This window comes from Branchiostoma floridae, chromosome 5 (assembly GCF_000003815.2).
Source record: "Branchiostoma floridae strain S238N-H82 chromosome 5, Bfl_VNyyK, whole genome shotgun sequence".
In the NCBI taxonomy this organism is placed as follows: domain Eukaryota; kingdom Metazoa; phylum Chordata; class Leptocardii; order Amphioxiformes; family Branchiostomatidae; genus Branchiostoma; species Branchiostoma floridae.
Window position 1 is genome coordinate 15,310,817 of NC_049983.1, and position 15,593 is coordinate 15,326,409.

Here is a 15,593-nt window from a genome sequence, read left to right on the forward strand (position 1 = left end):
CTTATCAAAGTACAACGATGGATACCGCTATATCTTAACATGCATTGACGTCCTTTCAAAATACGCATGGGCTGTAGCCATTAAAGACAAGAAAGGTGTCACCATCGTGAAAGCCTTTCAGTCAATTTTGGCAGAAGGGCGAAAACCGTGGCGGTTACAAACTGATCAAGGAAAGGAATTTCTTAACCGGAACTTTCAAGCTCTTTTGAAAGATGAAGACATTGATTTCTTTACTACTTTCAACGAGGAGACAAAAGCCAGCATTGTCGAACGCTTTAATCGCACTCTGAAAACACGGATGTGGAAGTACTTCACGGCATCCAACACCTATCGCTATGTAGACGTTTTGGATGATCTGGTATGGGCATACAACAATTCTTATCACAGTAGCATCAAAATGTCACCGGTGGAAGTGAACAAGAGTAACCAACGCCTGGTATGGCACACGTTGTATGGTACAAAAGGAACCAGGGAACGTGTTAAAATGAAAAAGAGGTCAGGTGCATTTAAATTCAAACTTGGGGATCTAGTCAGAATAAGTAAATCAAAACTGAAAATGGAAAAGGGGTACACCCCCAACTGGACAACAGAGCTATTCACTATCTCAAAACGAATCGCGCGACGCCCTCCTGTTTACAGAGTCGAGGACTACCACGGAGACGAGCTTCAGGGAACGTTTTACGAACAGGAACTACAAAAAGTCACCAAGACGGACGACGTGTATCTAGTCGAAAAAATCGTAAAGACGCGAAGGCGTGGTGGGAAAACGGAGCATTTCGTAAAGTGGAAAGGTTATCCGAACACGTTCAACAGTTGGGTACGCGATGAAGATGTCTCGACGGTGTGATAAAAAGGATCATTCATGACAAGGTGTAACCAGTCACGCTGTTACAATCAACATGGTCGCATCGTTTTATGTGACGCTACCTAGCGATGGGTCGATGGATGTATATCCCGAAAACACCATTTCAAATTACAAAGTCAAACTAGCACAGCATGTCGAGCTGTCTGGAGAGTGGGAAGTGGCATTAGTCGAGGTTCAATACCCGCGCTCTTGGAATAATGTGCGGGATGGCGATAATGCTTTATCATACAATGCCGTTGAGGAATCAGAAGTCGCTCCAGACAAAAACTCCTTCCTAAAGGTGCCACCGGGACATTACGACGATATCGCCCAACTCATAGAGGCTTTGAATGAATCAGCTTCTGCACAGTATCCTGAATTTGTTAAACAATTCACAACATTCAGTTACAACAAGACGGACAAACGCGTAACGATATCGCTTCCCCCGACGGCTGTACCACCGCAGTTCAAGCTAGTGGGGTCATTAGCTCGACAGCTCGGTTGGAGGGATCCGAAACATGTTGTGAATAGCTGGTGTAAGGCAACCTCCCCACCAGACATCAACTTAGGACTGCACTCTTTATTCATTTATAGTAACATTGTCGAGGATCGATTGGTAGGAGGTGTAAAAGTTCCTCTTTTACGTATTGTCAAGGTGGAGGGACAGGACGGAGAGGTGGTGGACCATACCATTCGCACGCCGCACTACATCCAGCTGGCACGGAAACGTTTTGAAACAGTTGAAATAGATATAAGGAACGACTTCGGCGATCCTGTGCCATTTGAGCAAGGACGAGTGATAGCGACACTTCACTTTAGACAGAGGAGATCGTCATACCTGTCTTGAGTTTTCTTTAAAACATTTATGATGGCTCAGCGAGGTGGAAAGCTACATGTTTTTCGAGGACCGCAACATGGATATGGTTTGGGCGGTGTTTTGAAAGGTCTTTTCAGGACGGCACTACCTCTTATTAAAAGTAGTGGTAAGGCTGTAGGGCGACAAGCAATAAAAAGCGGTATCAACTTTGCACAAGATGTGCTGGAAGGACGCAACGTAAAAACAGCAGCCAGACGGAGAGTGGGGGAATTCGGTCACAACCTAGTTACTCCAAAGGTTGGACGTAAGACCGTTCAACCAACCAGAGTGAAAATGCAAAACAAGCGGGCGACATCCACCGGTCGAACGGCTAAGAGAGGGAGGTCTGTCGGAAGACGTCCCATAAATAGCGCGAAGCGCGGTCGAGTCGTCAGTCTCAAGAGGCAGAGCACCAAACGCAGACGTACCGTCCAGGACATATTTGACTGAGAAAACTAAGCATGGCCCAACTCCATCCTAAATCGGAACAGTGCACCAAATCGGAACTGGATCTTTTTCAGATCCCCCCGACTCTAACAACGATTGAAGACGGTCGTTGGATTGAATATAGACCTGTCGCTAATCTAGCAGAGTCAAGCCCTGTAGAGTTCGACATTCCTAGCTCGGGCGACGATTACATTGACCTTTCTCAGACACAATTATTTGTGAGAGCCAAGATCGTACGGGGAAATGGGGCGGATCTGGCAGAGGGTGCAAAAGTTGGTCCAGTCAACTTGTGGATGCATTCCTTGTTCCAGCAGGTTGATGTCAGCTTGAACAACAAACTTGTCACACCATCTACAAACACATACCCCTACCGGGCGATGCTCGAAACGATGCTCAACTATGGACGAGAATGTAAGGAAACTCAACTGACGTCAGCTCTCTTCTACACTCAATGACCGTAAGTCATTTTATGGCCCTCCTGCCTAATTAACTGACCCACCAACTTTGATGTGCCATATATTGTTCTTGGCTTGCTATATTCCAGAATTTTCAACAGGAAGTGGAGCACAATACCCATAAGTTGGTGTCAGACCATATAGATATCACCTAAAGCTCATTGATATTGAAATATGAATATGATAAGCACAGCTATATTTTATCACTTTTAGGCTCCAAGCGCTAGCCCCAGGAACATATTTGTGACACAAATATGGTATCTATGTATTCAGGAATGAGCATTCTACAATATTCAGCCTGTCCCACACGTACTAGTGTGATTTCAACAGAGATATGTTTTAATATGTTCAAAATATTATGAAAATGGCATATTTGCAATATTCATGCAAGCCTGACAGGTAACTGGAAAAGGGAACAACCATGGGCCAGGTTGAACATTGAAGTGCAACATGTGTACTTTCCATACATGTCTTTTGTGACAAATGAAAATATTGCATAAGCTAGCGCTTTTACGAAAGAAAAAAGATGACAAAATTTCAAGTTTGGGCTACTTGGCTACAGCGAGCCCCTACGTTTGTTTTGATAAAGGAACAATATGGCCAATCAATTTGTTTACACAACCCCCTGACAGTAGGACACCAGGCTCTCATAGGCGAACAATGCGAATTGTTCACACCTTTACCTGTCAAGGTATATGTGCCAGACACAGCTTGGCTTGGCTTGGTTTGGTTTGGTTAGACAAACAACAAACAAACAGCATTCGAGTATCTGAAATTACTTTTAAACAAATGCTGGGTTTCTAAATACAACATAGTATACACAATTATTGCAAATACATGGTTAAGGCCTATCATGTTATACCATTATCAAATGGTGTGATATGTTCACAGCAAAGTGCATGATATCAAGGTTCTGTTTTGAACATCCTTGATAATATTTTGTGTATCCACAATTATACCAAACCAGACATAACCAGACAGTTGTCATCATGACTGTCTGTCATGATTCAGTAATACTGGAGACTGAATAGTAGCTACTAGTAATAGGTGTATTGACAAAACTAAAAAAAAGGAGACTTTTACATGTGGCTGTATGTTCAAATTTGAGGGTTTAAGTGTGAAACTCGGTGCCATACTGGCAAGCTGACTATGGTACATGTTACATGATGGGTAAGTAGCCACAACTATCATGGTAAAATACAAAATGCAAAGAACATACTTTCGGTAGTTTAGTCTGAGTTTTACACTGACGCAATCAAGGACGTTATATTGAATTATAAAACATATAACTTTCTTGCTGCTTAGTATGAATCTAAATTGCAAAACTGGTTTGGTTCTATTTCTAGTGTTGCTTCATGTGAGTAGAATTTACTATTATAATAATTAATATAAAGCTGCTTTGGCAAATTGATCAAGACAAAAAGAACTGCAAATCTAACAAGACACATTTAGGATACTGTTAATAAAGTACCAGCTCAGTAACTTGCAAACAAGAAAATATCCGACGTCTTTGTTTGGGGGAAACATCATGGCTACATTCTTGCATGTATTTTGGTGTCTAACATTAGTTACAGAAGTTCCAAAGCTAAACAAATCAAGTGCAAGTGGATGCTTTCTCCAGAGAGCTGTAACTTACATATTCTAAGATATTTGCAGATAGTCAAAGTAAAAATCTAGCAGTGACTATCTACTACGTATGAAACAATTAATGTTCAATACACATCATGTTGACATTCCCAGACAGTACTGTCTGAAACAACCCTCCACACACCCGGGGTTCCAGGTAACACTTTACCTGGCTTGGTGGAACCCCTCTTGGGATGTTTTCACACTGGGCGGAGAGGGGGCAATTAGTCAACAATGGGGTAACTTGGGGTCAAAGGTCGTTGCTATGTGTTGCTAGGGGAGCCAACACCCACTTCGCTGGGGGTCTCAAGAAATGACTTACGGTCATTGAGCAGAGACACACCTGGTGCAATGGGTGTGAGCGATCCAAATCCACAGGAAAACATCAACGCAGGTCTGCAGAAGCGTGCAGAGTTCACACAGGGCAGTAATGTGGTGGACATGATTTCACCATTACATATTGACATGTTTTTTCAAGAGCGCTACCTCATCAGTAGTGTTGACCTAAAAATCAAGCTGCAACGAAGCAAAAATCAATTCTGCCTGATGTCTTCGGAGGCAGATGCAAGCTACAAGGTGGTGATCATGGAGGCCGCCCTTTTTGTGCGGAAAGTCAGACTGGCGTCATCCTACTTTCTGTCTATTGAAAACCAACTGGCTAGAGAGACGGTAAAATACCCCATCCGCAGGATTGAAGTAAAACCCATCACCATACCAAGAGGTCACCTCACTACCAGCACTGACAACGTCTTCCTAGGTCAAATACCTCGACGTGTGGTGGTCACGTTAGTTGAAAACACCGCATTCCAAGGTTCATATGCAACAAACCCATTCAACTTTCAACACTTCAACCTTAACTACATAGGTCTCAACATCAACGGAGAGACGGTCCCACACAAGGCTCTGACACCATCGTTCCCACAGGGAGATTTCATCAAATCTTACTACACTCTGTTCGGCCCCACTGAGAAACAAGGACGTGACAGCGGAAATCAAATCAGTCGTGAAGATTTTGACAAAGGCTATGCCTTCTACTGCTATGACCTCACACCGGACCTGTGCAGTTCTGGACAGGGGCACTTCAACATCGTAAAACACGGGAACGTTCGTCTGGAGTTACATTTTGCACAGGCTCTGGAGAACACCGTCGTGGTTCTAGTTTGGGCCGAGTTTGAAAACTTGATCGAAATCAACAATCACAGGAACGTCCAGTTTGACTACACCAACTGATGAACACGAAACAGATTGATGATATCCTGCGATCAGACTCTGTTACTGCTTTATACACTAGAGGTGTATTTGCTGTAGATGAAATACCAAATCATGTTCGAAATTTTCCAGCTGCTTACGTTGTAAACACAGATCCTAGCGACCAACCTGGAGAACATTGGGTTGCGATATACTACGATGTAAATGGACGTGGTGAATTCTTTGACTCTTATGGCCAACATCCTGGGTTTTACTCGGGTCGCATAGAAGATTTTCTAAACAGCTGTAGTACCGAATCATGGTTGTACAACTCACGACAGATACAAGGGCTATATTCTACTACGTGTGGACAACACTGTTTATTTTACTTATTGCATAGGTGTCGGAATGTTTCAATGGTGAATATAGTCAACATGTTTAGTAACGAGTATGATTTTAATGATATGTTAGTAGTCGATTATATCGAACGCAATTTTGATGTTAACACTTCTTTGGTAGATGTTAAGCACATAGTAAATCAATTTGCTAGAAGTCTAGGTTTGGTGAAAATAAGGAGATGATCTGGTGTTAAAGAATAAAGGTTTTTCAAAAAAGTACAAGTGACTACGTTGTCTTATGTTTTGTCTGTCATCACTATTATAGATAAAGAATAATCAAACAAACAGTTAACACCACCCAGTCTGTGTCCAAATCACAGACAACTTTATTGACTTCATTTCCAAGAACTTTCTACGAACATCTTTCTTCGTTTCATGTTCTTGACGGGAGTTTTCCCAACTTTCGCAGCTTTCCTTTTCATTGCCTGGAGTTCTTTGCTTGGGACAGGTGAAGGGACTTCCTCGTCTGCGCTTGACATAGCTTCTCCCTTGGATAATCGCTCTTTGTGGTTCTGTATGATCTGTAGACGTGTGGGGTGTCTTACGGCATTCGTTGGAGCATTAATTTCTGCCAACCCCCTTGAAAACATTTTCCAGCCGGTAGGATTAAACCCACGTCTTCGTTGCAGAGAATCCCGCAAAAGGTCTGCAATGTTGGAAGCCGGAACAGGTTGTCCCATGTACACAAGCTCCCCTCTGTCATTCCACGTCATGATGTCTCCGCCACGATTTCTGATCACACTCAGCAGTTGTTTAGCACGTGACTTCATAGTTTTAGGGAAGCTTTCTACTATGGTTTCTTCAGGTAGGCTAGGGGGTGATGTAGACACCGAATCCGTTGTATCGGTTGTGTCCTCGACCGAAGTTGAAACATTAGTGGTGCCACCAGATGTGGTTGGGGTTACTACTTGTACAGTCACGGGTTCGGCTCTTCTCTTGTCGCGATATGTCAGGTATCTCTGAAGAAGTTGTTGATACATCGCGGCCTTTTCATCATCAGGTATATTCTGATCCATGATCGACTTCATCTCTGAATCTATTGTTATCGCCGTTTTTACCAAGGGGGACACTTGTTCCTCTTGCTTAGCCTGTATCGTGGACAAGACTTCCTGAGGGACTAAAACCATCTTTTTAGCGTGTTCCATTTTTCACTTTTTTCCGCCAAATAAAGAAGACAAAGCTGATATGATTGGTGACAGGAGAAGAGACAGAAATCCTCCGTTCTGTGAGAGAGTCTTTCTTTTCTGAGATAAGGGCACTTTCTTGTCAACCAGTTTGCGCAGTTTTGCCTTGTGTCGGGCTAAAGACTTCTTTTGCGAAGGTGTGACGTTGATGTTACCTGACAAAACGTTGTGAGCACAGTCACAGAGACAACGAATCAGGTCTGTTGATGAAGCTGACAGTATGGCTTTGCGTAATTTTGGACTGGCCTTGTTTAACACCCTGAGAGAGTCCAAGTGCCGATGCACTCTCTTCGTCATCCTGAACGCTAATGAAGAGTTCACACGTCTGCACCTGCTTTTTTATACCTTCTTTACGTATGCAAAGGGGCGGTGAGTAAACATGTTTGATCGCACTCGCAATGACTCGGGTGTTTCTGGATGCAAATCTAGAAAGAGATGACCGTAACTTTCGTTGGACACTGCATCATCGTAACTTTCCTGTAAAAACTTGGTATTACCTGGGTACATCTGTTTTGCAAGATTAACGATAATCCCCCGATCGCGGGGGGACTTAAAGAGCACCAGGTATGTGGAGTTTAGGCTTATCGTTCTCATTCCAGGATAGAATAAGTTCTGAGCTAGAAAAATGACCGATAAACCACGATGTCGGCTTGCCCTTGTAAATAGTTTGGTCACCCTTTCACTTTTATCTTTGGTGCTTTCATGCATCAAGTCATCCAAAATAATCACATTTTGATGGTTAGGCTTAACAATGTTGTCCCAACTGTTTGGAATGCCTTCTATAAACTGTATTTTTTGCCCCAATTTTCTGGTCAATTCACGGTGAAGATTGTGTTGATACTCAGCATAACACCAAATAATGTTGTCAAATTGTTTAGGGTTGATCCATTCTTCTCCTGCCGTTAACAATTGTTGGGTAAATGTACTTTTACCACAACCACTCGAACCGCTTACGATCATTTTGAACGGATGGCGAAGTCTTATGTCCATGTTTGGAAGCAAATGAAGCAAATGGCCGATGTTTCCTTCTTTTATACGGTGTACGGATGTGTTCATGAATCGTGCATGTGATAAATCATTAAAAGAAAAAAAAAAAGACCAAACCATGAAAGAAACCTCATCACCACCACAATTTATTCATTCTTCAGACAACATGTTGTTACATGCCCGTATTAGCAACATCAACTTAGCACTTTGACACAATGATATGTACAATATATACATATTTGTCTTGATAACATCCAATCAATTACACAATCAGAACGGTGTGGTGTATCTGTACACATCTTTACCTTCAATACATGTACCTAAAACAACAATGATAGCAGGACGAAGGGCTTTCATTAGAAGACAATTTTGTCTAGTAACCATAAGGAAGGGTGTTAAAGTCATCTTGAAGCACACGTTTATTATAGACCATCCTGTACCTTTTCACCTCCCTTTTGTTTAGAACTTTCTTTTCTTTCTTGTCCCTCGTTATCTTACGTTCGGTTACAACATCGACTTTATCAGGTCCTACACCCATGATCATGTCCTTCATTACATCAAAGTTGATCAACTGCTGATTTTGATAATTCAGAGTGAACCCTTTGACTTTACACACTGATGTACCGTCTGCGGCTACATATGCATAGTTTTTGGGACCAGCGCTGCAAAACTCAACGATGTGCCCACCGTTGTCCTCAAGTTCATCAGTTAAATCACCAAGATAATCTCCAACCGGTAGTGTGTTCTTACCGTCACAGAGATATATAATGCTATCGGTGTCAAAGTACAAAACCGACTCTCCCAACTTCTTCAATAGACCGTACAGTTTGAGGCGAGCGTGGGCAGTTGTGAATGCGGCAATGTAGACATTCGTGTTTGGCGGCTCAGGAATGAAATCCTTCTGATGGGCATACTGCACTTCTGCTATTTCATCATTAACAACGTGCAAAGACTTCAGATCTATAGTCTTTGACCCTGCAAGCTCATACAGCCTGGCAGGCGATGTCACATACTCTGTTTTGGAAAAGTTATCTCTCTGGCCAAACTTGCCCCAGAACGAGTTCAGACAGAGCTTAGCCAATGAACGCCTACCCTGATTCTTCTTAATGTCATCTCTGTCAAGCCGAATGCCCTCATTCTCTTCGTACTTCCTTAAGTACTCGTTCTCTTTCTCTAACTTCTCTTCTGCAGGCGCACTGGTGACCCATTCAGGCCAACCACTGGATTCCTGCTTGATCTTAAGAAATTTGTCAATGTACTCTCTGAACAACGTATCTGACTTATTTGGAAAGTGGTGGACTTCGTATATCTCAACGACCCTATACCCCATCTCCATAGCTACAGTCAGTTCTAAGGTTACCCATGTTCCGAGGAGGGATCGTTCCTCGTCGGTGTGGTTACATTCTCTCTGCTCATTCATTGCACAAGTATGACACAGAGGAAACATCAACTTCTCTCCTACCCTATACGGCAACACCGGGTGGTAGAGGCCTCGTGGTGGCAGCACCTTGCACTTTGCAACGCCGAAGTAGGTGTCGATGCTGGCAAATCCGCTGACGATCACATCAGGATGTCCGAGGGGGTACTCGCAGTACTTGTTCACAAAGGGGTACAAACTGAAAAAAAAAAAAGTGTAAAGATATGCATTTAGTCATTGCACAATCACACAACAAACTACATTTGTAATTTTTACATTTTTAAATTTTGTATCCATGCAGTAAATACACAACACTCACCTTATAACGTCAACATATTTGATAGTCACGCCGGCCTTCAGGTCTGCTTTCGCATACAGTCTGACAGCATTTGTCCTCCCACCGAAGAAGGCGTCACGGGGGTTCAAGAAAGACACACCGGCTTTCTCACTTGCTGTGACTGTCGAGTGGTTGGCGGGCTGATTTTGTAGGTAGGCGATGTAGTCATCGGTTGTCTTCACCTTGATGAAGTCGTGTTCCCACATCTCCACATAGTTGAACTTTTGTCTTATGAGTTCACCCTTACGTTTCGTTTGGGCATACAACTCCCACATTTTGGTCTCGTTGACGGGATTGACATCATCTGGGTTGTAACATTTTGGGCAACCATGCCAGAAACACCCATGGTACTCGTACACAGTTCCAGGGGACCCCTTCTCAAACCCATCTACCCTGAACCCGCATACTACAGCTTCTTTTGAACTGTTCTTAGCATGATGAATGGTCTTATTTTTACTATGTGCTACATAGTTCAGCCACTCTACAGCGTCACGGCTTTGTTGCTCTCGGAAACGATAGCCATGAGTTGGGACTATACCTATCTGATTTGGCTTTAAGAAAAGGGTTCTGTAGAGCAAATTGCAGGCAGACGCTATTGTTATACACTTGTCTACAGGATCGATCCCTTTACTCACTTCTATGAATTTTTCCTGGAATGATGTAAAGCCTTCTTCCAGAATACGTACATCAGTGACACAATAGTCGATCAAATCCTTTTCAAAGTTGAAAACATAGCCCTCCTGCCTTTTGCTCGTTACCCACGAAATACACTTTTGCCTGCTTTCGGTAGACATGGTTTCCACGGCATAGTTTTTGATATCAGGTAATGGCCCCTCATACGACATATTTTCCAGTGATGAAAAGTAATGCGGAAACCACCCCTTAGTCATGTCCTCAAAGTCAAAAGTTTTGGGAAATTTCGACAACGGCATTGGCAAGAAGTTGCAGCTGTCAACGAATTTAATCTTCAATTTAGGAATTTCCATAGACATAAGCTTTCCACCACAGTAGATAACATGTGGAGTCATTGCGTTATCCAACAAATATTTCAGAATGAAATGGCCGTCAAAACCTTTCAAATTGTGTGCCATGAATGTAGAACGTTTCATTTCATCTCGCAACAACCACCTACAAAAAGCCTTTGTAGTGTCTGCTCCTTTGAAGTACACAGCAGAATTTGACTTAGCTTTTTGCACAACACAAAGTATCGGTACATGTTCACCCGATACCTGTGTTGTTTCAAAGTCAAAGAAATAAAGGGTAGAAGGCGCTAAAGCATCTACTTGTTCTACCTCTTCGTCTTCTTCATGTACCCTTTTTTTATTCTTCTTTTGATTTTTTGCATAACGGTCTAGGTCATCTAGAGTTATTTCAGTCACTTCAAACTCTGGTTCAACGACTTGGACCACTTTAGTCCTTGGGTTATCTTCTGTCTCTGAATCTGTGATATCACCACCACTACTGTCATCACTACTGTCGTCTGCTAGCTGGTTTTTGTTTCTGTTTTTGTTTTTGTTTTTCTTCTTCTTTTTCTTTTTCTTTCCAAGTGGCTGTATAAAGCAAAGATGATCCATGGCTACTTCTTTATCACAGAATTTACAATGTCGTGCCCAACACGTATGATCGTCAACCCTGCAATGCAATTTGGTACATGTTTCACATTTCATCTTTCGTTGACAAACACTCACGCCATTTTTGTTGGGAATTTTGTGATTTTGGAAGCACTGTTCTGACCGAAAATAACGATTACAAAACTTACAGTACACCCATTTAGTTCCAAGAGATGGTATGCAATCCTTCTGTTCACAAATGTTACATATGTTTTCACATTTGTGATCCTTTCTTGTATTGTAGCCTTTGTGACATTTAGAGCAATAGTACGCTGATCCCAAAAACGCCTTCATACTTGTTATCACGTCATAGTGAGCAAGTGGTTCATCTGATTCTTTTATGTGGTAAAGCATCAGTTTCTTGCCTTCATCTTGTACAGACGGTCCCTGAAAAATTATCTGGTTGAGCTGGTTGCGTGACACAACAATAATCTGATAATCAGTCAAATGATTCTGAAACATCCGAATTTCATCCAAACCACATGGACCTAGATTAACGCCTGCATCGGTATATAATTTACGGGCAAGGACCTCCTGTATCTTTCTACCTTTTCGGATACTTTCGTATTGAGGGTGTTTGTCTATCTTGGCTTTAGCCACGACTAAGGCGCGTCCACAACACAATTCGTCGTCATTTTTAATGGAGATGACAGAATGTTTATTTTTGCTGAATTCTGTAGCAGAATTGAAAAAGGGATTTCTTCCCGATCCTTTTTCTGGTAGATTTAGAGAAATGATTTCAACTAAAAATGTTTCATCAATGATAAAATCTTCATGGCTTTGAAGTATTCTCTCTATATGAGACAATATAAGCTCAGCCGTTAACTCGTCTCTGTGAACAAATGGGGTTGAAATGGGTCGGTCAAGGTGCCCAGAATGGACAATCATTCGCATAATGCCGTTGGCATTTACCCCTTCTCTGGCTCGAGCTATCATGGTCTCAAATACACCATGTAGAGCGTCAATGATGTTTTCGATGTTTCGAATGTTCTTTTCTTTGATAGAGGCTTTCATGGTCCTCTGGTACGACTGAAACTTTTTGCTAAATTCTTCTTTGATAGATTTAACAACAAACAGTTCTCTGTTTTCTTCATCATCATCATCTTGGCTAACATTGTCTGACTGATTTATGTCACCATTATTATCCTCATCATCTTTGCCTATGTCTGGGTTAGCATTTTCTGTCTGACTGATGTCTTCATCAAAATTAACCCCGTCCAACAACGAAGCTATTTGATCAAAGGTGTCACCATCATCATCATCATCTTGGCTAACATTGTCTGACTGATTTATGTCACCATTATTATCATTATCATTTATGCCTATGTCTGAGTCACCATTTCCTGTCTGATTGATGTCTTCATCAAAATCTTCATCAAAATTAACCCCATCCAACAACGAAGCTATTTGATCAACGATTACATATTCATTGTCAACCCCAACCAACGAGACCAAATTGCTGTGTTCATGCGCATTTGCAGCATTTGAAACCCGACAGATCCTGAAATATTTTCAAAATTACGCACATAAGTAATTTTCTTTTTGCAATTAACAGACAACATAAGAAATACCATTTTTTTCTTTATGAAACAGACAACATAGTTATTGAATTTGTAAACGGTTTCGTTACAAAAGAAGCAAGATTTAAACAACGCAAAATATTTTTTACGCAAGCAGTAAATGGCATTTTTTGTTTTCGTTACGAAGCAGACAACTTTGTTTTTAGGATCAAAAACACAACATACAAGCAAGATGGCATTTTGTAGACAACTTTTTTGCGAGCGTTCAAAACACAGCATTAGCTTTCGTTTTTACAATCTTTTTCTTTTTCGTTACGAAGAATTAATGTTTAGACAACGCAAAGTATTTTTTTTTTACGCAAGCAGAAAAATGGCATTTTTGTTTTCGTTACGAAGCAGACAACTTTGTTTTTAGGATCAAAAACACAACATACAAGCAAGATGGCATTTTGTAGACAACTTTTTTGCAAGCGTTCAAAACACAGCATTAGCTTTCGTTTTTACAATCTTTTTCTTTTTCGTTACGAAGAATTAATGTTTAGACAACGCAAAGTATTTTTTACGCAAGCAAAAAATTGCATTTTTGTTTTCGTTACGAAGCAGACAACGTTTATACCAACTTTTTTATCGGTAAAGATACAACAACAACAACTTACCGTTTGTTGGATGATTCAGGTGTGTCGTCCGCGTTTGCTCTTTTCCTACCAGTTCGGAGTAGCGCCCTGTATCGTTTAGATACAGGGGTGTACTTTCGACCCGTTTCGATGTCTAGTATCGTTGCGAAACCTCGGCTTCTCGGAGTAGCTTCGGGTGTGTCCCCACCAATCGCCGAGGAGGGGCCGGGGGTCTGGTCAGCCATGGTCAGTGTTGGGTGCTCAGCCGTCTGCACATCTCATCTTGTCTCGTCACATCTCTGCCCCCGCCGCAGGCATGTCAAGACAGACACACTCTCCAAGGTGCTTATATAAGTCATGCATGTAGACAACTCAAATAGGCCACACCCCCAAAAATGGAAACCACACCCTCACAGTCAAACCGGTTTTACAAGGAAACAGCCAAGCCCTGTACCAACTAGACACAGACACAGATCATTACCCGACAACACAAAAACACTTTGATAAAAATGCAAGATGTTATCTTGCAGAAAATAAAACATAAGAAAGTAATTCAGCACAGAAATCAATAATTACGTAATTTCCTCACCATTACTTCAATACACAAAGGTTTTAGGTTGGTCTAGAAATAAGACAAGTAAAGAATTGTCTTGTTTTTGTTTTTTAACTTCCGGCATAAATTCAGACAGTTAATTTTTGTAACGATCATGTAATTTCCTGTACCTATGGTGTACAGAAAAAACACACACACACACACACACACACACACACACACTGCTTTGATTAATAATGGGTGGCCCTAAGAAGGGCCGGTGTGTCGTTATAAAAAGTCTATGAACGTGTTAAGAGATGATCCAAATAAGACCACACAGATCTCTCACATTCAGACTTTGTTTGGTGTTTGGTAAATGTTTTACCTTCCTTGTTGCTTGGCACACGTGTAGACAGACCATCTGTTGATAATCCTAACACTTTTTCTTTCCAAACCCACACATTAGTTCGGTGTTGTGTAGAAAAATCAATTGTTGAACCTTTAGAAGTCATGTTTTTTACCGGTATGAAATGCTACAATTTTTTTCAAAAACTATTCCAAACCATAAGTTGTCTGTCTGTCTCTATGGCAACTCGTCTGCAACTACATGTGCAAAGTTGCAAAACCGGTTCATCCCCAGTACTTGGCTCTGATTGGGCGCCCTCGCCCTTGGGGCGGAGCGATTTTTGGCAAACCGGTTTTTCTACAAACCGTCTCAAATCATTTCCTGCAAACTTTGACAGAAGTATACACGCCTCCACCCGCAGCAAAAAGAAGCAATGGATATACTTCTACCTCCGCCAGAGACAGACGCCAATGGCAAGACACGTTGGACCGGGACGATCCTCATATCTGCCAGTACACCGAACTTGTATAAAGTTCTTCGCGAGATAGCCAACATCATCATGACAGTAAGATATCGAAAATTTTCTATGGAACTTCATGAAGTGCCTATTTGGTATGACGAATACGTTCCAGTATATATGTATGACTTAGCCCACTACAAAAAGGCAATAGACTTGTTGCGTCGTGACTACCCCGATGTGAAATTCCTGATCATAGCTCCTAGTACATCAGCCTAGAACATCACCAAACCATCCAGCAAGAACACCGGCCCTTTTAAGGGCCACCCCCACTTATTCCAGAAAGAACGTTATCGTTTTTCACTCTTCATGGTACAACCGTGATAAAACACACAACACAAAAGTTTTCAAATAAAAGTAACTCTTGTTGTCATCGAGTCTTTACTTCGTCTGTCCGCAAGTACTACCATATACATTAACGATTGTATTAAAATGTTCAGGAAAAATATTATGTGTTGTATCAAACCGTTTTTGCAACGTAAAAAATAAAGTCTATTACATTTCAGTTGTCTGCAAGGCAAACCCAAGCTAAGCATAGTTGTCTGCAGCATATCCAAGCTAAAACATAGTTGTCTATACCATATCCATGGTAACTTGTCTACACCCCCTATGGCCTATATCCCTAGGGCCAGCTAAAAGTTGCACAGCCGGTTACGTTCTCTGGGGTGCAATGTTGCTATGGTGACGAAAGTCGACTGGACGGTAATGTCCTGTT

The 15,593-nt window shown here is 41.7% G+C and overlaps 2 protein-coding genes across 2 annotated transcripts; one reads left to right on the top strand and one right to left on the bottom strand.

Moving 5' to 3' along the window:
* The first annotated feature begins 4,579 nt into the window (after nt 1–4,579).
* LOC118416216 (uncharacterized protein F54H12.2-like) lies at nt 4,580–5,458 on the top strand. The gene has a single exon (XM_035821299.1). It carries the CDS (start codon nt 4,580–4,582, stop codon nt 5,456–5,458), a length of 879 nt encoding a protein of 292 aa, XP_035677192.1.
* A 2,651-nt stretch (nt 5,459–8,109) lies between these two features.
* LOC118416064 lies at nt 8,110–13,815 on the bottom strand. Its single transcript, XM_035821121.1, has 3 exons — nt 13,526–13,815; nt 9,722–12,850; nt 8,110–9,601 (listed from the first exon to the last, which is right to left on the bottom strand). The coding sequence occupies exons 1-3, from the start codon at nt 13,726–13,728 to the stop codon at nt 8,359–8,361; spliced, it is 4,575 nt and encodes a 1,524-aa protein (XP_035677014.1). The 5' UTR covers nt 13,729–13,815; the 3' UTR covers nt 8,110–8,358.
* Nucleotides 13,816–15,593: the final 1,778 nt, after the last annotated feature.